Source organism: Pristiophorus japonicus, chromosome 2 (assembly GCF_044704955.1).
Source record: "Pristiophorus japonicus isolate sPriJap1 chromosome 2, sPriJap1.hap1, whole genome shotgun sequence".
NCBI classification, from domain to species: domain Eukaryota; kingdom Metazoa; phylum Chordata; class Chondrichthyes; family Pristiophoridae; genus Pristiophorus; species Pristiophorus japonicus.
Window position 1 is genome coordinate 83,675,210 of NC_091978.1, and position 27,958 is coordinate 83,703,167.

Consider the following 27,958-nt stretch of genomic DNA (forward strand, 5'->3'; position numbering starts at 1 on the left):
GGGCGCCTACACCAGCAGACCACAGTCAACTGCTTCACTTGTGTTGCTGAGGCATTAATGAAGGAAAATACGTCAGAGGATATATTTTCCTTTGTTAACATTCCATTAACATTCCCAAATACGGCCAGGCGTACTCAGTATCGGCCATTACTTCTGGAGGAAAATATCAGAAGTAGTAGGAGCCAGCGGAACAGCTCCCAAGCCGAGTTCCCTCCTTTGCCCATCCTAATACCATCCAAAAATGGGCAGTAATGGGGAGAAAAACCTAGCCCCACATTTCTAATGGAGAGCATTACTAGAATTCTGGTAATAGGTAAATTGCATAAAGAAACTAATGGATTAAGTCAATGCAAATTAAAATGGGGAGATGTATAAAGCGGGCTGCCAATTCGCTATCACCCGTTTTACACTATCGCACAAAGTCTACCCCACAGTACTTGTGCCTTCATATCTGGCTTTTCCCCACTCCAAAGTTAAATAGAAAAATACTTCATGTTGGCCATCTACTAACAGCTAAAGTGAGTGAGCTTCACTTTGTTATAGCACAAGGCAATATTCATATAGTAGAATCTAAACTTTGTCTTCTTTCCCAATAGAACAATTTGATCAACTACCAGAGCCTTTTCATTGTGAATTCTGTGGTTTAGAATGAGATCCTGTTAAATTTGTGGACCTGATGATACAGGACTTCAACAAAATAGTTCTACAGTACTTGAGACACTGGGTTGATGTGATCTTCTGCAACAGATTATACTTTTTTCTTTACATTTGTATGGTTCATAAGATGATTTAGGAGAGTATCTGGTGAAGGAATGGTGAACCGGGATACATTGCTCAGTAGCAACTAAAAACAGAGCCACATATTCCTGGCCAAGGCAAACAATAATGCAGATTGTTGCTGGAGGAAAAAATTATGCAGCGGAGCAAATACTATTAGCTTCTTGTGCAACAGTCTTAACTGCTGACGTATGTGCTGTTGATCTTCATACATTTTTTATGAAAGAGCTGCTTAACCAACCTTACAAAGAGCCACTCAACCATTGACTGGATGGGAACAGAAACACTTACGTGGGCTGCAGAAAAAACTCTCCAGTGGCCTTGACCTGGAGACTGCTAACACGGACAAACAAGCCAGCCCAAATAGTTGGTGTATAAGATTATTTGTGCCTTCTAGGATCTGGAATGTAAGGGTGGTGGAGTCAGACTCAATCATGGCTTGGATAAGTGAAGGAAAAAAATTTGCAGGGCTATAGGGAAAGGGCAGGGGAGTGGAGTGGAATTCCATAACTGCTCTTGCAGAGAACTGGCATGGACTTGATGGGCCAAATGGCCGCCTTCTGTGCTGTAACTATTCTATGATTCTGTTATGTATTTTTGGATATACTGAGCATTGCATACATCTCCAAGAAATCTATATAGGCAATTTGGAGCTCGTAGTATCGCATTCATAACTGTTTTAATTAAACCAATTCACGCGGTGTACCTTCATTTAGTATTTATTTTAATGTGAGAACTTGATTGTCCACATATTTTTTTTTTTATTCATCACTGCATCTTTATTCACGTCAAATTACTCATTGTATCTGCTGCTGTTTCCCTGTGAACGAAGAGCTGCAATGACAGGTGTAGTTTAATCAGGTGCTGAAAATGTTAAATATTTTTGCTTGATTCAATTTAAAGTTTAGATGCATGATTTACTGTGTATGTGTTTCAGGTGGGAGCACGCCTCCTGGTATCACCGCACCAGCTGTGCCTAGCATTCCTTCTCCAATCGGAGTAAATGGATTCACTGGCCTCCCACCACAGGCTAATGGACAACCAACAGCAGAAGCCGTCTTTGCTAATGGAATCCACCCCTACCCAGGTAAACATTCACTGTCTTCATTTACATTGCAATCAGAGTGGGAGATGCAGAGTGAAAACTTAATTCCCTCAGATTAGGAAAAAGCTGACTGTTTTGAAAATCAGAGTCAGCTTTGCACGTGTGTGAGTGGGAGGGGACAGTCTTGCTGTTTATTCTTAGCTGGGATGAACCTCTGTGGCTCTATGTTTCAGATTTTCCAGATTTGTTCTATGCAGTTCCCTCACTGTCACCGAGAGGTTGTGAGGTGCTTGGCAGCAATTTCTATCCCAAATAAATCTTTTTCCCACAGCAAAATGAATATGAATTTATTCTGTCCACAGGAAAGGTATGTTATGACAGCATAATAACTATGAGTTTAGACCTTGTACAGGTCAAAGAGAGATCCAATTCGACGAATTTGTAAAAAAAAATGCAAGATACTGCGGATGCTGGAAATCCGAAATAAAAACACAAAATGCTGGAAATACTCAGCAAGTCAGGCAGCATCTGTGGAGAGAGAAAAAGAGTTAATGCTTCAGGTCAATGACTACTTTGTAACATGCCAGAGTTAGTCATGAATAAGCTGTTAATACTGGAGAGCGAAAACATAAAAGTCCATGCTCAGAAAAAAAGGATTTGCATTTATATAGCGCCTTTCACAACTTCAGGACATCCTAAAGTGCTAAACAGCCAATGAAGTACTTTTTGAAGTGTAGTCACTTGTTGTAATGTATGAAACGCGGAAGCCAATTTGAACACAATTTGAGCCCGGTCCCACAAACAGCAATGTGTTAATGACCAGATAGCCTGTTTTAGTGATGTTCCTTGAGGGATAAATACTAGGGAGAACTACCCTGCTATTTTTCGAATAGTGCCATGAAATCTTTTATGACCATGTGTAAATGCAGACAGGACCTCAGTTTAACGTTTCATCCAAAAGGCGGTACCACGTAGCACTCCCTCAGTACTGGTGTCAACCTACATAAGGTACTCAAGACTCTGGAGTGGGACTTCAACCCACAACCTGCTGACTCTGAGGCGAGGGTGCTCCCCCTGAGCCACGGCTGATATCTTACTGCTGTTTGTCTCAACAACTGCACTAATTTTGAAAAACAATATCAGAGTGTGGGATAAACAGCAAATTTAGTGCGACTGCTATCTTTGGAATAAAGTATACTTTTACCGGAAAATGCATTGTAATGCATGGGATTAGGGGACTGGGTGGTGTAATGAGTTAGCATATTGTCCTTTTACCTCTGAAATCTGGGGTCCAATCACATCCAAAGTGAGAAGTGGAATGTCTCCTTTCTCTGCCAGTGGTAACAGTCTTACATGGAATTAATTTGGGCAGTTCTTAATGAATGCAAGTTCACAGCACAGAACTGTTGACCTTTAGGCTCAATTTGGCACTAAGCTCACTCAATGAAATAATAGGATAATGAAGGAAACATTAAACAGTCAGAGTTGCTCTTCCAAGTTCGACATTTTAACCATGGAATATCACCGTGGACTGCTATGCTCATATTAAAGGATGAAACTGAGTACTGTGTACAATGAGCAAGTGCGACCTTAGCTCATTTAATAAGACTCCAGAGTGCAGGTACCTCGTGGGTGGTCTGCTTTTCTACCGTGCTTCCAAGGAATGCTGGGATCTCTTGGGACTCCAACAGGTAGGCCCTCTGGTGGTAGTGTAATACAGGTTACAAGGGGTTAAATATATAACATCACTCCCCCGTGAAGTCAACAGTACACTTATTTACAAGGTGAGACGATCTGGGGCTTTTCGCTCCCTTGTCGATCGTCTCGGTACAAATGCGGGTGTGGGTGAGTTGGTCAGTTCTTCACTGGGCTGTTGGGCAGCCGGTCTTGCCGGGTTGCTGGGGATGATGAGTTTGGCTTCGTGGTCAACCATGATGTCAGTTGCCATTTGTGTGTATGTTGGAGGGTCAAAGTTGGTGGTGTCTTCTTCGGGTTGTTCGTAGCTGTTGGTGAACCGCAATTTGATTTGGTCCAAATGTTTTCTGTGCGTTTGTCCATTGGCCAATTTGACCTGAAACACCCTACTCCCCTCTTTGGCTGTGACCATGCCAGCGAGCCATTTGGGACCATGTCCATAATTGAGCACAAACACAGAATCATTGATCTCAATATCGCGTGACAAATTTGCGCGGTCATGGTACACACTTTGTTGATGCCGCTTGCCCTCCACGTGATCATGGAGATCAGGGTGGACCAGAGAGAGCCTTGTTTTAAGCGCCTTTTTCATGAGCAGTTCGGCTGGGGGAACCCCGGTGAGTGAGTGGGGTCTGGTGCGGTAGCTGAGCAGCATTCGGGACAGCTGGGTCTGCAGGGAGTCTTCCAACACACATTTCAAGCTTTGCTTGATGGTCTCAACTGCCCGTTCTGCCTGGCCGTTGGATGCGGACTTGAACAAGGCAGATGTGATGTGTTTGATCCCATTGCGGGTCATGAATTCCTTGAATTCAGCACTGGTGATGCACGGCCCATTGTCGCTGACTAAAACATCAGGCAAGCAGTACGTGGCAAACATGGCTTGTAGGCTTTCAATAGTGGCCGTGGACATGCTTACAGACATTATTGCACATTCAATCCATTTTGAGTAAGCGTCCATGACAACCAAAAACATTTTGCCTAGAAATGGGTCCACTTAGTCCACGTGGATCTTCGACCATGGTTTGGAGGGCCACAATCACAAACTTAGCGGTGCCTCTTTGGGTGCATTGCTCAGCTGAGAGCAAGTGTTGCACTGGCGCACGCATGACTCTAAATCTGAGTCGATGCCAGGCCACCACACATGGGATCTGGCTATGGGTGTCATCATTTCAATGCCTGGGTGGGTGCTGAGCAATTCACATATGAACATATCTCTATCTTTCTTGGGGAAGACCACGCGATTGCCCCACAACAGACTGCAGGGACATTTCGTCTTTGCGCCTGTGGAACGCCTTAATCGCCTCCTACTTCTCCACTGGGACACTGGACCAGCTCCCATGTAGGACAGTTTTTTTTACCAAGAACAGTAAAGGATCCGGGCTGGTCCAGGTCCTGATTTGGCAGGCCATAACGGGGGACATTTCGTTCTCGAATGCCTCCATGACCATGAGCAAGTCCGCTGGCTATGCCATTTCCACCCCGGTGTTGGGCAATGGCAGCCGACTGAGAGCATCTGCGCAGTTCTCTGTGCCCGGTCTGTGGCGGATTACATAGTTGTATGCCGACAGCGTGAGTACCCATCTCTGGATGCGGGCAGAGGCATTGGTGTTAATCCCTTTGCTCTCAGAGAACAGCAATATGAGCGGCTTGTGGTCAGTTTCAAGCTCGAACTTGAGGCCAAGTAAGTACTGGTAAGCATTTTTTTTTACCCCATAAACGCATGCCAGAGCCTCTTTTTCAATCATGCTGTAGGTCCTTTCGGCCTTGGACAAACTCCTGGACGCATAAGGGACCGGTTGCAAGATCCCCAATTCGTTAGCCTATTGTAACACACACCCGACCCCATATGATGGCGCATCGCAAGCTAGCACTAATCTTTTACAAGGGTTATACAGGACAAGCAGTTTGTTTGAACACAACAGATTTCTGGCTTTCTTAAAGGCAGCCTCTTGTGAATTCCCCCATACCCAGTCATCTCCCTTGCGCAGTAGCAAGGGGTTCTAGCAGGGTGCTTAACCCAGGTAGGAAATTACCAAAATAGTTAAGGAGTCCCAGGAACGACCGCAGCTCCGTCACGTTCTGTGGTCTCGGCGAGTTCCTGATGGCCTCCGTCTTGGCGTCGGTGGGTCTGATGCCGTTTGCCGCGATTCTTCTTCGCAAGAACTCGACCTCCTGCGCCAGGAAAACACACTTCAAGTGTTTCAACCTGAGCCCCATACGATCCAACCGACTAAGGACCTCTTCCAGATTCTTCAATTGCTCAATGGTGTTCCGACTTGTAACCAGTAGGTCGTCCTGGAAAACCACGGTGCGAGGAACCGACTTTAGCAGGCTCTCCATGTTCCATTGGAAGATTGCCGCGGCCGACCGAATCCCGAACGGACACCGGTTATAGATGAACAGACCTTTGTGCATGTTGATTCATGTGAGGCCTTTCGAAGACTCCTCCAGCTCCTGCGTCATGTGGGCCGAGGTCAGGTCCAGCTTGGTGAACGTCTTCTCTCCAGCCAGGGTTACGAATAGGTCATCTGCTTTGGGTACTGGTCCTGTAGCAAAAAACGGTTAATCGTTACTTTACAGTCCCCACAAATTCTAACCGTGCCGTCCTCTTTAAGTACCGGGACAATTGGACTAGCCCATTCGTTGAATTCCATCGGCGCGATGATGCCTTCTCACTGCAGCCTGTCCAGCTCACTTTCCATTTTCTCACACATCATGTACGGTACCGCCCGTGCCTTGTGGTGGATGGGTCACGTACCAGGAACCAAATGGATCTGCACTTTCGCCCCCGCGAAGCTTCCAATGCCTGGCTCGAACCACGATGCGAACTTGCTCAGAACCTGGGCACATGAAGCATTGTTGACAGACGAAAGCACTCGGATGTCGCCCAGTTCCAGTGGATTTTTCCCAGCCAGCTTCTGCCAAACAATGTGGGGCCATCCCCGGGCACAATCCACAGCGGGAGTTCGTGTACTGCTCTGTCATAGGAAACCTTTGACTTCTGCACTGCCAATTACAGGGATTAGTTCCTTGGTGTAAGTCCTTAGTTTGGTGTGAGTGGGGCTGAGCTTGGGCCTTGTTGCCCCACAGCCTGTCGAAGGCCTTTTTACTCATGATGGACTGACTTGCAGCCGTGTCCAGTTCCATAGATATTGGAATACCGTTCAGTTCAACTTTCAACATTATTGGTGGACATTTCGTAGTGAATGTGTGTACCCCGTACACTTCTGCCTCCTGGGTACGAGTCTCCAATTCAGCCTGATCCACAGTGGATCAATCTTCCTCTGCAACGTGGTGGTTTGCAGCTCGCCTGCACATTCACTGGAGGTGTCCAATTGTTCTGCAACCGTTGCACGCATAGTGCTTGGAGCAGCACTGATGGGGCCGATGATCACCTCCACAACGCCAACAAGGTGTTAACTGCCTTGCATTAACGATTGATGGCGGACTCTGGGCCGGCACATACGTTCTGTCATGTATATTTCTGCTCGAAACCGACGTTACTTTATGCACAGTACTAGCCGAAACTTCTTTACTCTGTGAAATCTGTTTGGTGTTGTCGCTGGTGGACATAAATGCCTGGGATATCGTTATGGCTTTACAGTCAACAGTTTGTGAAGGATTGTCTCATGGCCAATGCCCAGTACAAAAAAGTCTCTAAGCATTTGTTCTAGGAATCCCTCAAACTCACAATGTCCTGCAAGATGCCTTAGTTCGGCGACATAGCTCGCCACTTCCTGGCCCTCCGATCGTTGGCACGTGTAGAACTGATATCTCACCATCAAAACGCTTTCCTTAGGATTTAGGTGCTCCCGGACCAGCGTACACAATTCTTCATAGGATTTCTCTGTTGGTTTTGTTGGAGCTAGGAGGTTCTTCATGAGGCCATAGGTTGTTGCCCCACAGACAATTAGGAGGATCGCCCTTCGTTTGGTAGTGTTCTTGTCCCCTTCTAACTCATTGGCCACGAAATATTGGTCGAGTCACTCCACGAAGGCCTCCCAATCATCCCCTTCTGAGAACTTCTCCAGGATACCAAATGTTCTTTGCATTTTCGCGCAGTTGTTTGTTATCTTGTCGCCAATTGCTATGCTCATAATAAAGGATGAAACTGAGTACTGTGTATAATGAGCAAGTATGACCTTAGCTCCTTTAATAAGACTTCAGAGTGCTGGTACCTGGTGGGTGGCCTGCTTATATACCCTGCTCCCAAAGGATGCTGGAATCCCTTGGGACTCCAATAGGTAGGCCCTCTGGTGGTAGTGTAATACAGGTTACAAGGGGTTAAATACATAACAGTGGACCACTTCCCATATCTCAGAAGCCTCCTAACAACAAGAGCAGGCATCGACGACGAGATCCAACATCATCCCCAGTGCATCAGTGCAGCCTTTGGCCGTCTGAGGAAAAGAGTGTTTGAAGGCCAGGCCCTCAATACTGCCACCAAGCTCATGGTCTACAGGGCTGTAGTAATACCTGCCCTCCTGTATGACTCAGAGACATGGACCATGTACAACAGATACCTCAAGTTGCTGGAGAAATATCACCAACGATGTCTCCACAAGATCCTACAAATCCCCAGCGTCCTCATCCAGGCGAACATCCCCAGCATTGAAGCACTGACCACACTTGATCAGCTCCACTGGGAGGTCACATAATTCGCATGCCAGACACAAGACTTCCAAAGCAAGTGCTCTACTCGGAGCTCCTTCACGGCAAACGAGCCAAAGGTGGACAGCAGAAATGCCACAAGGACACCCTCAAAGCCTCCCTGATAAAGTGCAACATCCCCACTGACATCTGGGAGTCCCTGGACAAGACCGCCCGAAGTGGAGGAAGTGCATCCGAGAGGGCGTTGAGCACCTCGAGTGTGATCGCCGAGAGCATGTAGAAATCAAGCGCAGGCAACGGTAAGAGCGTGTGGCAAACCTATCCCACAAACCCCTTCCCTCAACGACTATCTGTCCCGTCTGTGGCTCTCGTATTGGACTGTTCATCCACCAAAGAATTCACTTCAGGAGTGGAAGCAAGTCTTCCTCGATTCTGAGGGGCTGCCTATGATGGATGAAATTCTAAACAACTAATTTATGAAATAATTTATCACCGATAGAAAATTGAATTCATGGGTAGCATGGTTTTGTCATCATATTGTGCCTTAGACTGGTTTATATCCATAATTTGCAACATGTTATGTCCTTATTCTGTCAGAGAGAGAGAGAGTGGCACCTGACAGAGGCCACTAGTAGGAGGACAGAAGACTGGGAAGCTTTTAAAAGCCAGCAAAGAACAACTAAAAAAATGATTAAGAGAGGGAAGATAGACTATGAAAGTAAACTAGCACAAAATCTAAAAACAGATAGCAAGAGTTTTTGTAGGTATATAAAAAGGAAAAGAGTGGCTAAAGTAAATGTTGGTCCCTTAGAGGACGACACCTGGGAATTAGTAATGGGGAACATGGAGATGGCAGAAACTCTGAACAAATATTTTGTTTCAGTCTTTACGGTAGAGGACACTAACAATATTCCGACAGTGGATAGTTAAGGGACTATAGCGGGAGAGGAACTTAACACAATCACAATCACTAAGGAGGTGGTACTCAGTAAGATAAAGGGACTAAAGGCAGATAAATCCCCTGGACCTGATGGCTTTCATCCTAGGGTCTTAAGAGAAGTAGCGGCAGGGATTGTGGATGCATTGGTTGTAATTTACCAAAATTCCCTGGATTCTGGGGAGGTCCCAGCAGATTGGAAAACTGCAAATGTAAAGCCCCTATTTAAAAAAGGAGGCAGACAAAAAGCAGGAAACTATAAACCAGCGGTTGGGAAAATGTTGGAGTCCATTATTAAAGAAGCAATAACAGGACATTTGGTAAAGCAAAATTCAGTCAGGTAGAGTCAGCATGGATTTATGAAGGGGAAGTCATGTTTGACAAATTTGCTGGAGTTCTTTGAGGATATAACGAACAGGGTGGATAAAGGGGAACCAGTGGATGTGGTGTATTTGGACTTCCAGAAGGCATTTGACAAGGTGCCACATCAAAGGTTACTGTACAAGATAAAAGTTCACGGGGTTGGGGGTAATATATTAGCATGGATAGAGGATTGGCAAACTAACAGAGAACAGTGAGTTGAGATAAATGGTTCATTCTCTGCTTGGCAACCAGTAACTAGTGGGGTGCCGCAGGGATCAGTGCTGGGACCCCAACTATTTACAATCTATATTAATGACTTATAAGAAGGAACTGAGTGTAACCTAGCCAAGTTTGCTGATACAAAGATGGGAGGAAAAGCAATGTGTGAGGAGGACACAAAAAATCTGCAAAAGGACATAGACAGGCTCAGTGAGTGGGCAGAAATTTGGCAGATGGAGTATAATGTTGGAAAGTGTGACGTCATGCACTTTGGCAGAAAAAAATCAAAGAGGAAGTTATTATTTAAATGGAGAAAGATTGCAAAGTGCCACAGTCCAGCGGGACCTGGAGATACTTGTGCATGAAATACAAAAGGATAGTATGCAGGTACAGCAAGTGATTAGGAAGACCAATTATATCTTGGCCTTTATTGCAAAGGGGATGGAGTATAAAAGCAGGGAAGTCTTGCTACAGCTATATAAGGTATTGGTGAGGCCACACCTGTAATACTGCGTGCAGTTTTGGTTTCCATATTTACAAAAGGATATACTTGCTTTGAAGGCAATTCAGAGAAGGTTCACTAGGTTGATTCTGGAGATGAGGGGGTTGACTTATGAGGAAAGGTTGAGTAGGTTGGGCCTCTACTCATTGTCATTCAGAAGAATGAGAGGTGATCTCATCAAAATGTATAAGATTATGAGGGGGCTTGACAAGGTGGATGCAGAGAGAATGTTTCCACTGATGGGGAAGACTAAAACTAGAGGGCATAATCTTAGAATAAGGGGCCACCCATTTAAAACAGAGATGAGGAGAAATTTATTTTCTCAGAGGGTTGTAACTATGTGGAATTCGCTGCCTCAGAGAGCTGTGGAAGCTGTGACATTGAATAAATTTAAGACAGAAATAGACAGTTTCTTAAATGATAAGAAGATAAGGGGTTATGGGGAGCGGGCGGGGAAGTGGAGCTGAGACCATGATCAGATCAGCCATGATCTTATTAAATGGCGGAGCAGGCTCGAGAGGCTGTATGGCCTACTCCTGTTCCTATTTCTTATGTTCTTACAAAGAGAGAAGGTAAATTGGAAGGCCAGCTTACCCCAGTGTGCATGTTCACATGTGCCTTCTAGTGCCTGATTAGAGTATGTCACTAGCAGAGGCTGCCTTGCAGACTGCTTGCGAACCTCTTCAGCTGCCGATGGTGTACTAAGCAAGCAGACTTTACAAGAGGGGAAAGGCAGCAAGTATAAAATAACAAAAATGAGAAGACAATGAACTCATTCATGAAAAACATCTATAAAGTCTATAATATAGCTGGTATCATTGGGAGACACAGAACGTGGAGCATAATTTCTGTCACTAAATGTGTGAGAGAAATGCTTATTCATTTTAATAGTCGCTGAAAAGACTGATAGAAGTTTTAAAAAGAAGTAATACAAATCCAGACAGATTGGATTACAATTTGTGCAAAATTCAAAGAGAAAAATATTGAACGATTAGTGTAATTTGTGTGGAATTTTTATTTTCATTAATAAGGCTCAGTGAAGGGCCAAGACATCAGCAAGATTGAAAGAAATAAAAGAGATGAAGTAAATGGGGAAGTAGTGATTAGGTGACTCCAAGCTTGGATTTGATAAACCTGTAGATTGTAGGAGGAATGGAAAGAAGATGGAGGAAAGGAGCTCCACAGTTTGAGTTAGAATAGGAGATTGTGCTTAATTACTTCACAGAATATTTACATTTTGCTGCTCCCTAGTGGTGCTCCAAACAATGGAGGAAAGGTCTTGAGCAGAATAGAATAGGACAGATGTTAGTGTGGCTTATGATACATTATACTGTGGTATAAAGACAGAGTATGCATCCAATAAAAACAAATCTTTTTAAAGAGAAATCTATTCCTAATTTTTTATAACAGAATCAGCAGTCATATGTTTCACGAAAACAGTGAAAAGTTTGTTAATTGTTGTAAATTTGATTACTGCCATTTCTTTGCATTGATGTGAGACGGGTTGAGTATGCATTGATACAATGCTGGCAGCCCACCTCGGGAGTCATGTCCCCATTTAACTCCTAAATGCACGAACAGCAAGCATTCGGGGACCACCTTGCAGAGGTCATCTCACACCACTGCAGTTCCGTGTGAAACCAGGTTTAAAAAGTGCCAAGGTGTACTTCAGAATCTTAGAATTGGGTCATCTTAGTATAGTGTTATAAGAAAGTGGGCACTGCCGCCTGTGTGCTCTTGATATTAAAAAATAGCCACCGGAGAAGCGGAATTCTTCTGTACGTGTAATCGTACAGGCACAGACGGGCAGGGTGCAAATTGCAGCCAGGTGCACCCTACGATACAACTCAGTCTTCCCGGCTACACTTTGCACTCAGTTACTGGTCTCAAAGCAGCAGCGTGGAATAATGGCAGCCTGAGGTCTCTGTTTTAAAATAATCAGAGAACATTCTACATAAAAATATGATTGATGGTGAGTAATGTGCGTTTTGAATCAAATTGAGGGATTCAGATGGCATTGCATAGCAAAGCTTGAATGCCTTTTGAACCCTGGGATTAAATTGTCGCCTTTGCTTGAACTCTGCAGACCAATGGGGCCGGATTTTCGGCTTATGGCTTTTTTGGGCGAAAACGGTAGCAATACGTGAAAATGACCATTTTCGCTGCGCTACTGATTGTAGGCTGAACTTTCGGCCTTTGGGGTCTGCACCAGGGGCACATCGGTAAGAGAGGTGTTGCACAATTATTCACCGTGCAAAACGCAAGTTTCACCAACTTTAGTTCGGGGTTATTTGCGCTGCGAGAGAGGCCTTGGGAGGGGGGAAAAAAATCCAAAAAAACATTACAAAGACCCTTAAATAACTAATCGCTGGAAAAACATTTAAAAATTAAAACTTTACCTTACCTTTCTTGCAGGTTTTCGTACTTACCGCTGCTGGCAGGGCTGCACCGACCAGGTTTTACCTATCCTGTACTGGCCGCGGCGTACAGGTTGGGAGACTGCTGAAACTTGGACGGTAATCCGCGTCATTACACGTCCGGCACAGCTTTCCCCAGTGGTACCTCCCATTGCCGCTGCAAACAAGGCGCCGAGGATCTCGCCCAGGCTTTGCAACCGGGTTTTCATCGCGGAGGGTCAAAACGCGGCGAAAGCCCGCTCGCAAACCCCTCGAAAATCCGGCCCTATAGCTTATAAAACGGGTTATAGTTCCTCAATAAAATGAAAGTAGTGCTAATGACAAGGCATTGCTGAATGACTGGTTGATAACTATGAGAGACTGCTGTGAGGACATCACTGGAGGGTGATACTGCCATCCTATCCTCTAGAGGGTACAATAAGGGGAATCATCCTTGTAGTTCAAAGCAGGATTAAATCATAATAATATCAATACCATACTCTTTTTGGCCCAGTCCAAGGCTGAAAAGCTCCAAGTCCTTCCTGCAGCTTTGGCTCATTTCTGCCCTTTTAAATGGCTCCCCACCTCTTCACATGCCACAGTAGGGGTTTCTCTACAATACCACTAGAATTTTCCTCATCACCAGCAGTCGTCCTCTTCATGCAGGGATCCCACCAGAAACAATGGTTGAAAACTCTGATTTGACGTATTCCAGGAGGTTTGATCACATGAACTCCTGCCTCCAATCACCCTGTTCCCCCCCCCCCCCCCGCCCACTCCTGCCATTGATCACCAAACACGGTCATCCTTGCTTTCCCACGCCAATTAGAAAGTGAACAGACTCTTTAAATCTCTGTTTTATATCTCTCCCATTGACTTCAATGGAAATAAAAATGGGGAGAGATGTAAAATGGGCTGCCGATTCGCTATCACCCATTTACACTATCGCACACAATCAAAATTATCCCCCCATGCGGTTGTGTGTGTGTGTGTGTGTATGTGTACAATGTACACTTGACAAATTTTGAATTGTGCTGCTGATTTCATCCGCATGAAGTGGCACAGAATAAGTGGCACTACTTAGCAGAGATTGGCACTCGGAGATGCATCTGTGCCTTGGTGTAAGGTGTTACGTATACAGCACATTAAAAGGTTCGACATGTAGTGCAGACACTTCAAAATGTTCTACATTAGTCAGTCGCACAGAGTGGAAAAAATCTCTCCGAGTGTTTATCTGGATGCTTGATGTAATGCTTCAGTGTGGTAAGCACATGAAGGAGCTCAGTGCACTGACACGTAGAGAAAGACATTTTGTTTTCAGCATTCTTTTTGTTTAAACTGTCTGGAAAAATAATGTTCGTATAACGGTGCCAAATAATTAAAAAAAATTTAATTTAATCAAAAATAAACAAAACCTATTTGGGTCCTATAATTAGCCATGACACTTTTCTCTTTAGACATCCTTTAATTAAATACAAGTTGCATAACTTTTAAATATAATGAAATGAAAGGGAAGGAATAATTGCAGGAATTCAAATGGTAATAGCATGCTTCCATCTAACCTGTGCTGTCTCTGATCTAGGAGTGCTTGACACTGCAGCCCAGTGTAAAGAGTAGGGAAATATTTAATATCCCAGTACTTGCATTTTCCACCTTAAAATCAAATTCTTAAAAGCTTACATCTTCTTTCAGTGTTCGAACAGCTCATTGTACCCCACAATATTTACCATTTGCCATTCTGGGAGAATATGTTGTCAAGTGATTTTTGTTCCAGGACAAAAAATGTAGGAGAGAAAATGAAATAAATCAAGAAATAATGACAAGATATTACCAAGTCTGATTTTAGAAGTCTGTTTTTAAAAACTTCTGTGTCTTGTGTTGTGGAGCATTTAGTTATGAATGGTTTCAATTCATTTTTATTAGCAGTAAAATAGACATCAAACTCAAGTCAAAGTCCCACTCATGCCTTGCCCTTGTACTGTTGGAAAAAGATGGGAGTCATGGCTCTCCAGCCAGTAGGAATATAGGTCTTTATTTGTCCCACTGGCAATTATACCCAGTTTTGTGCTATGGGCCTCATCGTGGTTATATTTCTGGACTAGCAATCCAGAGGCCTGGACTAATGATCTGGGAGACACGAGTTCAAATTCCACCATGGAAGCTGAGGAATAAAAAGCTAGTATCAGTAATGGTGACCATATAAGAACCTGATTGTTGTAAAAACCCATCTGGTTCACTAATGTCCTTCCTTTAGGAGGTCTGGCCTATATGTGACTTCAGATCCACAAAATCTGGTTGACTCTTAACTGCCCTCTGAAATGCCCTAGCAGGCCATTCAGTTAAGGACAATTAGGGATGGGCAATAAATGCTGGCCTTGCCAGTGATGCCCACATCCCATGAATGAATTTTTTTTAAAACTAGGAACTGGATTGAGGCTACCAAAACTCATTTAAAGCCAACAGACAGAGCAGATTTTTATCACGTCAATCCAGGATTCAAACCTAAAACCTGAAGTGAAAATACATGGGCAAACCCAGTCTCTCTGACACTAATGTTATATAGCAAACATGCTGCAAAGGGCTCTCCTGAACTATGTCACACCAGCTCATCTGTTCCTCTCAGGTAACAGCGGGGCTGCATGCTCATATAAGGACATAAGAAATAGGAATAGGAGTAGGCCATTCGGCCCCTTGAGCATGCTCCGCCATTCAAAAAGATCATGGCTGATCTTCAACTTCAACTCCACTTACTGCACTATCTCCATATAGAAACATAGAAAATAGGTGCAGGAGTAGGCCAATCGGCCCTTCACATCTGCACCGCCATTCAATAAGATCATGGCTGATCATTCCCTCAGTACCCCTTTCCTGTTTTCTCTCCATACCCCTCGATCCCCTTAGCTGTAAGGGCCATATCTAACTCCCTCTTGAATATGTCCAATGAACTGGCATCAACAACTCTCTGCGGCAGGGAATTCCACAGGTTAACAACTGTGAGTGAAGCAGTTTCTCCTCATCTCAGTCCTAAATGGCCTACCCCTTATCCTAAGACAATGTCCCCTGGTTCTGGACTTCCCCAACATCGGGAACATTCTTCCCGCATCTAACCTGTCCAGTCCCGTCAGAATCTTATACGTTTCTGTGAGATCCCCTCTCATCCTTCTAAACTCCAGTGAATAAAGGCCCAGTTGATCCAGTCCCTCCTCATATGACAGTCGAGCCATCCCTGGAATTAGTCTGGTGAACCTTCGCTGCACTCCCTCAATAGCAAGAACGTCCTTCCTCAGATTAGGAGACCAAAACTGAACACAATATTCCAGGTGAGGCCTCACTAAGGCCCTGTACAACTGTAATAAGACCTCCCTGCTCCTATACTCAAATCCCCTAGCATCGAGGAGGAGGCGAGAGTCCGGGGTCGGAGGCCTATAAAAAGGCCGCGAGTGCAGGAGTCGGGCAGCGTCGGTGAGGAGGCGACAGTCCGGGGTCGGAGGCCTATAAAAAGGCCGCGAGTGCAGGAGTTCGGGCAGCGTCGGTGAGGAGGCGACAGTCCGGGGTCGGAGGCCTATAAAAAGGCCGCGAGTGCAGGAGTCGGGCAGCGTCAGTGAGGAGGCGACAGTCCGGGGTCGGAGGCCTATAAAAAGGCCGCGAGTGCAGAGTTCGGGCAGCGTCGAGGAGGAGGCGTGCTTGTGCAGCTACAGGGAGAAGGCAAAAAAGAAGTAGAAAGAAAGCGAAGGGTGACATCACAGCCAAGGGGGTAAGTGATTGGCTGGTGATTGGTAAGTAGCTTTTCTTTTTCTTTTCTATATCTGTAAGTGCAGGAGACGGGCAGCGTCGGTGAGGAGGCATGCTTGTTCAGCTGCAGGGAGAAGGCAATAAAGAAGTAGTAAGTAACCTTTAGCATTGTTGTTGCCAATTAAGTGTATCTAAGGGTTAAGTCATGGCAGGGCAGCTCGGACACGCATTATGCTCCTCCTGTACCATGTGGGAAGTCAGGGACGCTTCCGGTGTCCCTGACGACTACGTGTGCGGGAAGTGTATCCGCTTCCAGCTCCTGACGGACCACATTGCGGCATTAGAGCTGCGGGTGGATTCACTCTGGAGCATCCACGATGCTGAGAATGACGTGAATAGCACGTTTAGCGAATTGGTCACACCGCAGGTAAAGGGTACTCAGCCAGATAGTAAATGGGTGACCAGCAGGAAGAGCAGTGCAAGGAAGGTAGTGCAGTGGTCCTCTGCGGTCATCCCCCTGCAAAACAGATACACCGCTTTGGGTACAGTTGAGGGGGATGACTCATCAGTGGAGGGCAGCAGCAGCCAAGTTCATGGCACTGTGGATGGCTCTGCTGCACAGGAGGGCAGGAAAAAGAGTGGGAGAGCGATAGTGATAGGGGATTCAATTGTAAGGGGAATAGATAGGCGTTTCTGCAGCCGCAACCGAGACTCCAGGATGGTATATTGCCTCCCTGGTGCAAGGGTTAAGGATGTCTCGGAGCGGGTGCAGGACATTCTGAATAGGGAGGGTGAACAGCCAGTTGTCGTAGTGCACATCGGTACCAACGATATAGGTAAAAAACGGGATGAGGTCCTACGAGACGAATTTAGGGAGCTAGGAGCTAAGTTTAAAAAGTAGGACCTCAAAAGTAGTAATCTCAGGATTGCTACCAGTGCCACGTGCTAGTCAGAGTAGGAATCGCAGGATAGCTCAGATGAATATGTGGCTTGAGGAGTGGTGCAGAGGAAAGGGATTCAAATTCCTGGGGCATTGGAACCGGTTCTGGGGGAGGTGGGACCAGTACAAACCGGACGGTCTACACCTGGGCAGGACCGGAACCAATGTCCGAGGGGGAGTGTTTGCTAGTGCTGTTGGGGAGGAGTTCAACCAATATGGCAGGGGGATGGGAACCTAGGCAGGGAGGCAGAGGGAAATAAAAGGGAGACAGAGGCAAAAGATAGAAAGGAAAATAGTAAAAGTGGAGGGCAGAGAATCCCAAAGCAAAAAACAAAAAGGGCCACATTACAGCAAAATTATAAAGGGGCAAGGTGTATTAAAAAGACAAGCCTGAAGGCTCTGTGCCTCAATGCGAGGAGTATTCGGAATAAGGTGGACAAATTAACTGCGCAGATAGCAGTTCATGGATACGATGTAATTGGCATCACAGAGACATGGCTCCAGGGCGACCAAGGCTGGGAATTCAACATCCAGTGGTATTCAGCATTTAGGAAGGATAGACAGAGAGGAAAAGGAGGCAGGGTGGCGTTGCTGGTCAAAGAAGAAATTAATGCATTAGTAAGGAAGGACATTGGCTTAGAAGTTGTGTTATCAGTATGGGTGGAGCTACGGAATACCAAAGGGCAGAAAACGTTGGTGGGAGTTGTGTACAGGCCACCAAACAGTCGTAGTGAGATTGGGGAAGGCATGAAAAAAGAAATAAGGGATGTGTGCAATAAAGGTACAGCAGTTATCATGGGCGACTTTAATTTACATATAGATTGGGTTAACCAAACTGGTAGCAATGCGGTAGAGGAGGATTTCCTGGAGTGTATTAGGGATGGTTTTCTTGACCAATATGTCGAGGAACCGACTAGAGAGCTGGCCATCCTAGGCTGGATGATGTGTAATGAGAAGGTACTAATTAGCAAACTTGTTGTGCGAGGCCCCTTGGGGAAGAGTGACCATAATATGGTAGAATTCTTTATTAAGATGGAGAGTGACACAGTTAATTCAGAGACTAGGGTCCGAAACTTAAGGAAAGCTAATTTCGCTGGCATGAGGCGTGAATTGGCTGGAATAGACTGGCAAAGGATACTTAAAGGGTTGACGGTGGATAGGCAATGGCAAACATTTATAGATCACATGGAAAAACTTCAAAAGTTGTACATCCCTGTCGAGAGTAAAAATAAAACGGCGAAGGTGGCTCAACCGTGGCTAACAAGGGAAATTAAGGATAGTGTTAGATCCAAGGAAGAGGCATATAAATTGGCCAGAAAAAGTAGCAAACCTGAGGACTGGGAGAAATTTAGAATTCAGCAGAGGAGGACAAAGGGTTTAATTAGGAGGGGGAAAATAGAGTACGAGAAGAAGCTTGCCGGGAACATAAAAACTGACTGCAAAAGCTTCTATAAATATGTGAAGAAAAACAGATTAGTGATAACAAACATGGGTCCCTTGCAGTCGGACTCAGATGAATTTATAATGGGGAACAAAGAAATGGCTGACCAATTGAACAAATACTTTGGTTCTGCCATCACGAAGGAAGACACAAATGATCTTCCGGATGTACTAGGGGACCGAGGGTCTAGTGAGAAGAAGAGACTGAAGGATATCCTTATTCGGCGGGAAATTGTGTTGGGGAAATTGATGGGATTGAAGGCCGATATATCCCCGGGGCCTGATTGTCTGCATCCCAGAGTACTTAAGGAAGTGGCCCTAGAAATAGTGGATGCATTGGTGATCATTTTCCAACAGTCTATCGACTCTGGATCAGTTCCTATGGACTGGAGGATAGCTAATGTAACACCACTTTTTAAAAAAGGAGGGAGAGAGAAAACAGGTAATTATAGACCAGTTAGCCTGACATTAGTAGTGGGGAAAATGTTGGAATCTATTATTAAAGATGAAATAACAGCGCATTTGGAAAGCAGTGACAGGATCAGTCCAAGTCAGCATGGATTTATGAAAGGGAAGTCATGCTTGATCAATCTTCTAGAATTTTTTGAGGATGTAACTGGTAGAGTGGACAAGGGAGAACCAGTGGATGTGGTGTATTTGGACTTTCAAAAGGCCTTTGACAAGGTCCCATATAAGAGATTGATGTACAAGATCAAGGCACATGGTATTGGGGGTAATGTACTAGCGTGGATAGAGAATTGGTTGGCAGGCAGGAAGCAGAGAGTCGGGATAAACTGGTCCTTTTCGGAATGGGAGGCAGTGACTAGTGGAGTATCGCAGTGCTCAGTGCTGCGACCCCAGCTATTTACAATATATATTAATGATTTGGATGAAGGAATTGAGTGTAATATCTCCAAGTTTGCAGATGACACTAAACTGGATGGCGGCGTGAGCTGTGAAGAGGATGCTAAGAGGCTGCAGGGTGATTTGGACAGGTTAGGTGAGTGGGCAAATACATGGCAGATGCAGTATAATGTGGATAAATATGAGATTATTCACTTTGGTGGCAAAAACACGAAGGCAGAATATTATCTGAATAGCGGCAGATTAGGGAAAGGGGAGGTGCAACGAAACCTGGGTGTCATGGTTCATCAGTCATTGAAAGTTGGCATGCAGCTACAGCATGCCAACTTTCAATGTTAAAGTCGCCCATGATAACTGCTGTACCTTTATTGCACACATCCCTTATTACTTGTTTGGTGCTGTCCCCAACCTCACTACTACTGTTTGGTGGTCTGTACACAACTCCCACTAGCATTTTATGCCCTTTGGTATTCCGCAGCTCCACCCATACTGATTCCACATCATCCAGGCTTAATGTCCCTCCTTACTATTGCATTAATTTCCTCTTTAACCAGCAATGCCACCCCGCCTCCTTTTCCTCTCTGCCTATACAGATCCACCCATACAGATTCCACCTCCTCGACGCTAATGTCCTTCCTTACTATTGTGTTAATCTCTTTAACCAGCAACGCTATCCCACCTCCTTCTCCTTTCAGTCTTTCCTTCCTAAATGTTGAATACCCCTGGATGTTGAGTTCCCAGCCTTGGTCACACTGGAGCCATGTCTCCGTGATGCCAATTACATCATATCCGTTAGCTGCTGTCTGCGCAGTTAATTCGTCCACCTTATTCCAAATACTCCTCGCATTGAGGCACAGAGCCTTCAGGCTTGTCTTTTTAACATACTTTGCCCCTTTAGAATTTTGTTGTAATGTGGCCCTTTTTGTTTTTTGCCTTGGGTTTCTCTGTCCTCCACTTTTACTATTCACCTTTCTATCTTTTGCTTCTGCCTTCATTTTATTTCCCTCTGTCTCCCTGCATAGGTTCCCATCCCCCTGCCATATTAGTTTAACTCCTCCCCAACAGCACTAGCAAACACTCCCCCTAGGATATTGGTTCCGGTCCTGCCCAGGTGTAGACCGTCCAGTTTGTACTGGTCCCACCTCCCCCAGAACCAGTTCCAATGTCCCAGGAATTTGAATCCCTTCCTTTTGCATCACTCCTCAAGCCACGCATTCATCTGAGCTATCCTGCGATTCTTACTCTGACTAGCACGTGGCACTGGTAGCAATCCTGAGACGACTACTTTTGAGGTTCTACTTTTTAATTTAACTCCTAGCTCCCTCAATTCGTCTCGTAGGACCTCATTCTGTTTTTTACCTATATTGTTGGTACATATGTGCACCACGACAACTGGCTGTTCACCCTTCCTTTTCAGAATGTCCTGCACCTGCCCCGAGACATCCTTGACCCTTGCACCTTGATTCCCTTAACATCCAAAAATCTGTCGATCGCTGTCTTGAATATACTCAAAGACTGAGCCTCCCCAGCCCTCTGGGGTAGAGAATTCCAAAGATTGACCATCTTCTGAGTGAAGAAGTTTCTCCTCATCTCAGTCCTAAATGGCTGACCCCTTATTCTGAGACTGTGACCCCTGGTTCGAGACTCCTCAGCCAGAGGAAACAACCTCCCTGCATCTACCGTCAAGCCCTATAAGAATGTTTACATTTCAATGAAATCACCTGTCAATCTTCTAAACCCCAGAGAAGATAGGCCTAGTCAACCAATCTCACCTAATAGCACAATCCCGCCAACCTTAAAAAACTCTTAACAGATTTATTAAATATGATTTCTCTTTCATATTTCTGTGTTGACTCTGCCAAATCCTATTATTATTTTCTAAGTGCCCTGTTACCACGTCCTTAATAATAGATTCTAGCATTTTCCCTACTGCTGATGTCAGGCTGTAGTTCCCAGTTTTCACTCTCCCTCCTTTCTTAAATAGTGGAGTTGCATTTGCTACCTTCCAATCCACAGGAACCAATCCACTAGACTCTGTGGAATTTTGGAAGATGACAACCAATGCATCCACTATCTCTATAGCCTCTTTCAAAACCTTAGGATGTAGGCAATCCATTCCAGGGGATTTATTAGCTTTCAGTATTATTTCTTTACTAATACTCATTTATTTCAGTTCCTTATTCTTGCTAGACCCTTGGTTCGCCACTATTTCCGGGAAGTTTTTTGCGTCTTCTTCCGTATTTGTTTAATTTATCTGCCATTTCCTTATTCCTCATTATAATTTCTCCTGTCTCCGCCTGTAAGGGACCCACATTTACTTTTGCTAATCTTTTCCTGTTTACATACCGCTAGAAGTTTTTACAATGTTTTTATATCTCACGATAGCTTACTCTCATATTCTATTTTCCCTTTCTTTATCAATTTCTTGGTCCTCCTTTGCTGAACTCTAAAATCTTTCCAATCCTCAGGCTTACTGCTTTTTTTAGCAACATTATAAGCCTCTTCCTTTGATCGAATACTATTTTTAACTCCCCTTGTTAGCCACTTTTCCTGTGGAGTTTTTGTGTCACAAAGGAATGTATATTTTTTGTAAATGATGAATTATTTCTTTAAATGCTAGCCATTGTTTGTCTACCATCATACCTTTTAATGTAGTTTCCCAATCTACCTTAGCCAACTCACCCCTTATACCTACATAGTTTGCTTTGTTTCGATTTAAGACCATCATTTTGGATTTAACTAAATCACTTTCAACTTAATATAAAATTCTATCATATTATGGTCACTCTTCCCTAAGGACCCCTTTACTACAGGGTTATTAATTAACCCTTTCTCATTGCACAAAACTAGATCTAAAATAGTCTGTTCCTCGTTGGTTCCTCAACATACTGATCTAGAAAACTATCTTGCACACATTACATGAATTTGTCCTCCACACTATTACTGCAAATTTGGTTTGCCCAGTCTATTTGTAGATTAAAGTGCCCCATGATTAATGTCCCCTTTGTAACATGTGCCTCTAATTTCTTAATTTATACTCTGCCCTACATTACAACTACTGTTTGAGGGCCTACAAACAACTCCCACCAATGTTTTCTGCCACTTGCGTAAACATATTTAATAAAACGCCATACACTTAACAACAAAAGCTGAGACAAACATGAGCATTTAACACCAATTTCTCCCATTGGGTTTTTCGTCATTACATTTCATTAAAGGAGAGATTTTCTACTTCAATGCTTCCAACATATGTGCATATCGGAAAATTGTGCACTCCCAGCCTGTCTTTAATTGTGCGCCAGGAGCACCGAAGCAGAAAATCTCCCTTTAAATTCCTACCATCTTTTGTAAAGCTATTGAAACCTGTATGAAAATAGCACACAGATGAAACAATTATCCTTTAGCAATTGAAAAACAGAATAATCATCAATCCTGGCGTTTTGCAGTCAACTCACCTCTACATCACAGCAAACCCATAACTACTACTTCTTAATCAAGCCCATCTTTTCTCCTATTCTCAGCCTTCCTGGTGTCCTGTTTTTCTGGGCCTTGTACTTCACCTCAGTTTTTCAGTAAAAGAGATAAGGGCACATTTTTGAGAATGAACCAGGACCAAGATTCTCCCCTGGCTGGCAGCATGTGCCAGCAACTGATGCACTCTGGCAGTGGTTCAGGTATCTCAGCACTGGTGGGTACTCATAATATTTACTCCAAAAGGGCTGATTTTATGAAATCCTCAACTGCTGGGAGTAGATATTGGGAAATCATGGGAGTGCATCAGTGATTTTGAAAGATCTACGTCTGCTGGGCAAAGCACCTGGCTGGGATGGCAATTTTGTAAAATGTATGTTGTGATGATGTGCCCTAAGTAGGTCTTTGAGTGCTACCAATAGAGCCAAGCTATCAATAGCATGTAAGCTTTCACCTAAAAGATCTAACTCACCAAGTCCCTCTTTGAGTAATGGTATTTTCTTCACTATTTGTGGAGACTTATACCCTGAATAATCAATGCACTTTGACGAAGGATTCCGGAGTTCTTGCATTTAAAAAAGCCATAAATTTGAGGAAATCATATTTGGCTCATCTGTTATCCTCAGCCAGCTTCTCTCAGCTTCTAAGGGACAACTAATTCAGCCTCTTTAAATGCTAAATGTAACCTGCCTGTAATGAAGGATATTGCTCAGATCACGCATTTGTAGCCCATAATGAATGGGGTCATTAAGCTGGCTCTATGAAGTTCACTCAACAAAGTCATTAGTCCACCAGAGTGGGATACCACGAAAATGAGATATCCTTCCCCATGGGGCTGTATAAAATATTTATTTTTCAGGTGCTTTTTCTGGTGAAACAATGTGATTTTCATAATAGGTGCATGAGATTTTAACCTCTTGAGGACTGCAAGGGGCAGTTTTAGCTTAATTTTTTTTTAAAGGTTCACATAAATCCCCCCCCCCCCCCCATCTCAAATGTACTACAAATGTACTTACAATTTGTTCTAAATGTTTCACATTGAATGTTACATTTCCACACAATGTCACTGCTTCAGGCGACAACCAGATGGTCTGGGGTCTTAGTCCCAGAGATGCCATTTACTCAGATTTGCCTGGCAATACTGAAATCCTGTTATTTGGTTCTTGACCAGAATGTTAGATTGAGGAGCAGTGTATGGCAAGCTGCTCCATCTTTAGGAAGTTAGCAGGGAGGGGAAAGAAATAGAGCAAATTGGTATTTTCCTCTCCTGTATTTTACAACCATTTTACTCATACCCAAATATGGTAACATTGCAGAAGCAATGCAACAGTTCAGCTTAACCCACCATTTACTATGGGTCTCAAACACTGCAAGCAAATGGATGGCCATCCCCTATTTTGTGGGCCTAAAATGTGTTTTTTTTAAACTCTCCCCGCTTTTCCTGCATTTTATTTGTATTTTGTACAGAGGTAAAGCTAATTTTTTAATGGTTTTCACTGCTGCAACTTATTGCTTCAGCAAGAGGGAAGCATTTCTTTTTGGCGGAGAGTAAGGGGGATAAAAAGTTGCAACCATGCCCTGTTTTCACCTGGCATGGCCCATCTGCGTGCCCACGAGGCTAGTTTCCTAATAAAGGGTAGAAAAACATGCCTCAGCTGCAACTGATGGTCAAAAACAGTTTGCTTGTGCCAGTGACAGGTGCATGGCCCATTTTACAGGTCAGCTGTGATTATATCTTAGTGCCAGCCACTGTTAAAACTCAATGCCCAGGTGCACAGGATCCAAAAACAGTTGTTTAATTTTCCTCCTGTGAACAAAAAAAGATATGCGGGTCGACTAGCTCCGTCGTTAACATGGAGCATAAACGGCGGGCAGATGGTGGCAGTGAGTTATAGGCGGTAAGGTAACCCGAGGGGAGTTAAGATGACACTCTTAAACTGTGACTTTGAAGGCTGAGTGGTTTATACAATAATCAGGTGGCTAAGATTGTGTTACATTTCTTTCATATTCTAAGCTCACTTTTTTCATTTATGCCCATTCTCTGTTTTCTTTTTTTTATTAGTGAACTGTCTTGTTCACGGTTTGCTACTTGACTTCATCATTCATGTTACTGCTGCCGTTCTGATTGCCAAGCTTCACTGTTTAGGGATCACACAATATGCTTTTAAAGATAAAAGGCATTGTCTCATTGGGTGATATTAAGTGGTAACTAAGATCAGTTGTGTCACACACTATTCCCCATTTGAAAAAGGGGACTGCCAATCCCTCTCTCTAACCGGCTGCAGAGTGGCATGTGATGCCAGCTCTATAACTTTCACTCTGTGGAAAATAACTTTGCTTCCAATTTTGCTTCTTGCTTCCCTCTACGGCCCAGTTGAAGTTAAGAAGTGTCTGCGAGGAGAATATGGGGAGATCTGAACTTGAATCCTACCTCCCCATAGATGAGGCACTGTGGTAGACCAATTTGTTTAGCCCCTCCCATGTGATGTGAAGAATTGTCCTATTCTCAATTAATGTGATTGAGCACTTGATCCACTTTCTGACTCAACATTGCTCATTGAAGACCGCTTGTTCCCAGAATACATTCATAATAGGTTCATTGTGAACACAGGGCCACTGAGGACACCGATGGAGAACTGTATAGTAACAGAGGGTGTTCTTCACAGGTGTTAGTGCGAGAATTCTATTAAGAACAAAGGTAAGTGAAAGAGATATAAATATTTGAGGACAAAGGGGAAAGGATTGTGGTAACTCCCCAAGGTCCCAGGCATTTGAAGGAAATGATGCCCATCTGTAAGCTCAGCAGGATTTGACTCAAAATATTGCTTACACATCTATAAATCAGAACTATTATGTATACACAGAAGTGTTTCATCTCATAAAGAATTTGGTAATTATTCTGTGTACAAATTAGCATAATGACTTAGTTTAAAAAAAAGAAAAATGCTAAGCACAAGGATTTTTTTTAAGTGTTGCTCATACAATGAACTTTGTTGGAATACATTACGTGTTAGTTCATGGTTTAAAACCTCCATTCCAAATACTATGTTTTTAAATTATTTTAATTACATTGTTAATTAAATAATTTGCTTAATTACTAAACTTACATTTTATCATTTTTATTTTAATTCCGTCATGTAAATTGGGTTGTGTGTTAATAAATTAATACTTTTTTAAAAATTTTGTACTTTCTTGAACAGAATGAATAATCAGAGAAAGTATTTTTTGTTGTTGAATTGAAAGTGACTTTTTGTAAATAAAGTCCAACTTAAGTACAGTGTACTCCTGTTAAGTATAGAAGTGATTTTCCATAGTGTTTTACGCATATATACAGTATCAGGACAGAATTCCTGAGAAGTGGGCATAGAGTAGTGACACCTCAGTAACATTTAATGAAGAACTACAGTCCCAATCAATATCTGTAGTTTATAAATGCCAGTTGGTGTTGCTTTTGTTGTTGGTGCTTGAGGACTATTCTCAGAAGTGCTGCAACACAGACTGATGTGATGCGGGTCTGTGATTTCTCCACACAGTGAGTTCCTCATTTCAATTGTGCCACTGTGGGTAGCTGCCAAGTGTAGGCCAGGCACTCCCCCACAGTGAGAGAAAGACAAAATTAAATGACAGGACCAAATAGTTCCATTTTAGAGAATTCAATGAAAGCTGGGATAGGTCTGCCTCCTAAAAGCATTCCCATACCTCCTTTTCCTGGGAAACAAGAAAAGGAGATGGAATGGCACTTACTCCCGGCACGTCAACATCTCACAGCTGAGCAGGACATCAATTGAGCCCCAGAGGCACATGGAACTGCAATCTGCCAAGGGAGATGGGCTGCAAATGGCTCCTCTATCATATGAGTAGCACTGATATAAAGTATGCTGTAGTGCTATATGTTGGAAATATACTTATTTTGTGTATTTACAATAATAGGCCAATTTATGGACTCCTTGGAAAGCTTAGAGTAATGTGTTTGCACCATCTAGAATCTAGCACAGTGTTGCACAACATAAATTAGCCCACGGGCTGGAAATGGCCTGTTGGATCATTACATTCGGCCCTCAATGCACTTTTTAATTATTCCGAAGGGTCAGCCCATGAGTGGTCTCCAGAGGCCAGGCAGGACGTTTCATCCGGCCCGCGATGCGCTCTTTTGTTATTCACTAGAGCCGGCTCACCAGTCCTCCCAATCGGTCAGGCGGGAGATGAAAACTCCAACCAGATGTGGCACACAGTAAGCTCCGTCTGCACGCACGGTGAGTGTCCACTATAAGAATACTGTTCAAAGTGCGGTTGAGTCCTGAGCCATTTTAGGCTGTTACTGCCACTGAACGCATCTTATGTTCCGCCCTCAGTGGCTGAACAAGGATAGATTTAAAATCCCTAGGATCACAGAAGTTGGGCACTACTACACTCACTGAGAGAAATAATTAACAGTTACCATTATAGTGCGAAGTATAGAAGCAAATGGGCTCCCAGTCTGTACAATTAATCCAAAGTAATGCTATAACACAATTAAAAGGAGCTACATAATTAAATTGACCAAGACTTTTGTGATTCAATGCCCAGCACTTGGCTGAACAATATCTGTTTTAAAAATGTTTCAAATTCAAGTTCTTTTTAAAAAGCAAATACTAGTTTTATTGACCTGCGGCCTCCCAAACAATCTCAGAACAGCCATTTTGGAATCAGGACTCCAAGCAACTATTCAATCCCATCATGCATTTGTCATACCATTACAGTAAATTATGTTTTTTTTATTTTAAAAATAATGATTTATAAAGTTGCTGCCAAGAAATATGAGACAGTGTTCCAGTAATTGCTTCAGTTAAAAAGGTCTTAGTTAGAACACACTTATTTCAATGGTATTTGCTTAATGGGAGCAATTCAATAAATGGGGCAACAAATGAATAGAAACTCTTAGTCAATGCCAGAATACGTTAAGGATATACTTAAAAGGATGGACACA

At 43.7% G+C, this 27,958-nt stretch overlaps 1 protein-coding gene across 1 annotated transcript in view; it reads left to right on the plus strand.

Moving 5' to 3' along the window:
- Positions 1-27,958, plus strand: part of celf4 (CUGBP, Elav-like family member 4) — a 1,192,896-nt gene that overhangs the window by 1,099,296 nt on the left and 65,642 nt on the right. The window contains exon 8 of the mRNA XM_070862469.1: positions 1,715-1,864. Coding sequence (XP_070718570.1) covers positions 1,715-1,864 — 150 coding nt within the window. The remainder of the gene's footprint in view (positions 1-1,714; positions 1,865-27,958) is intronic.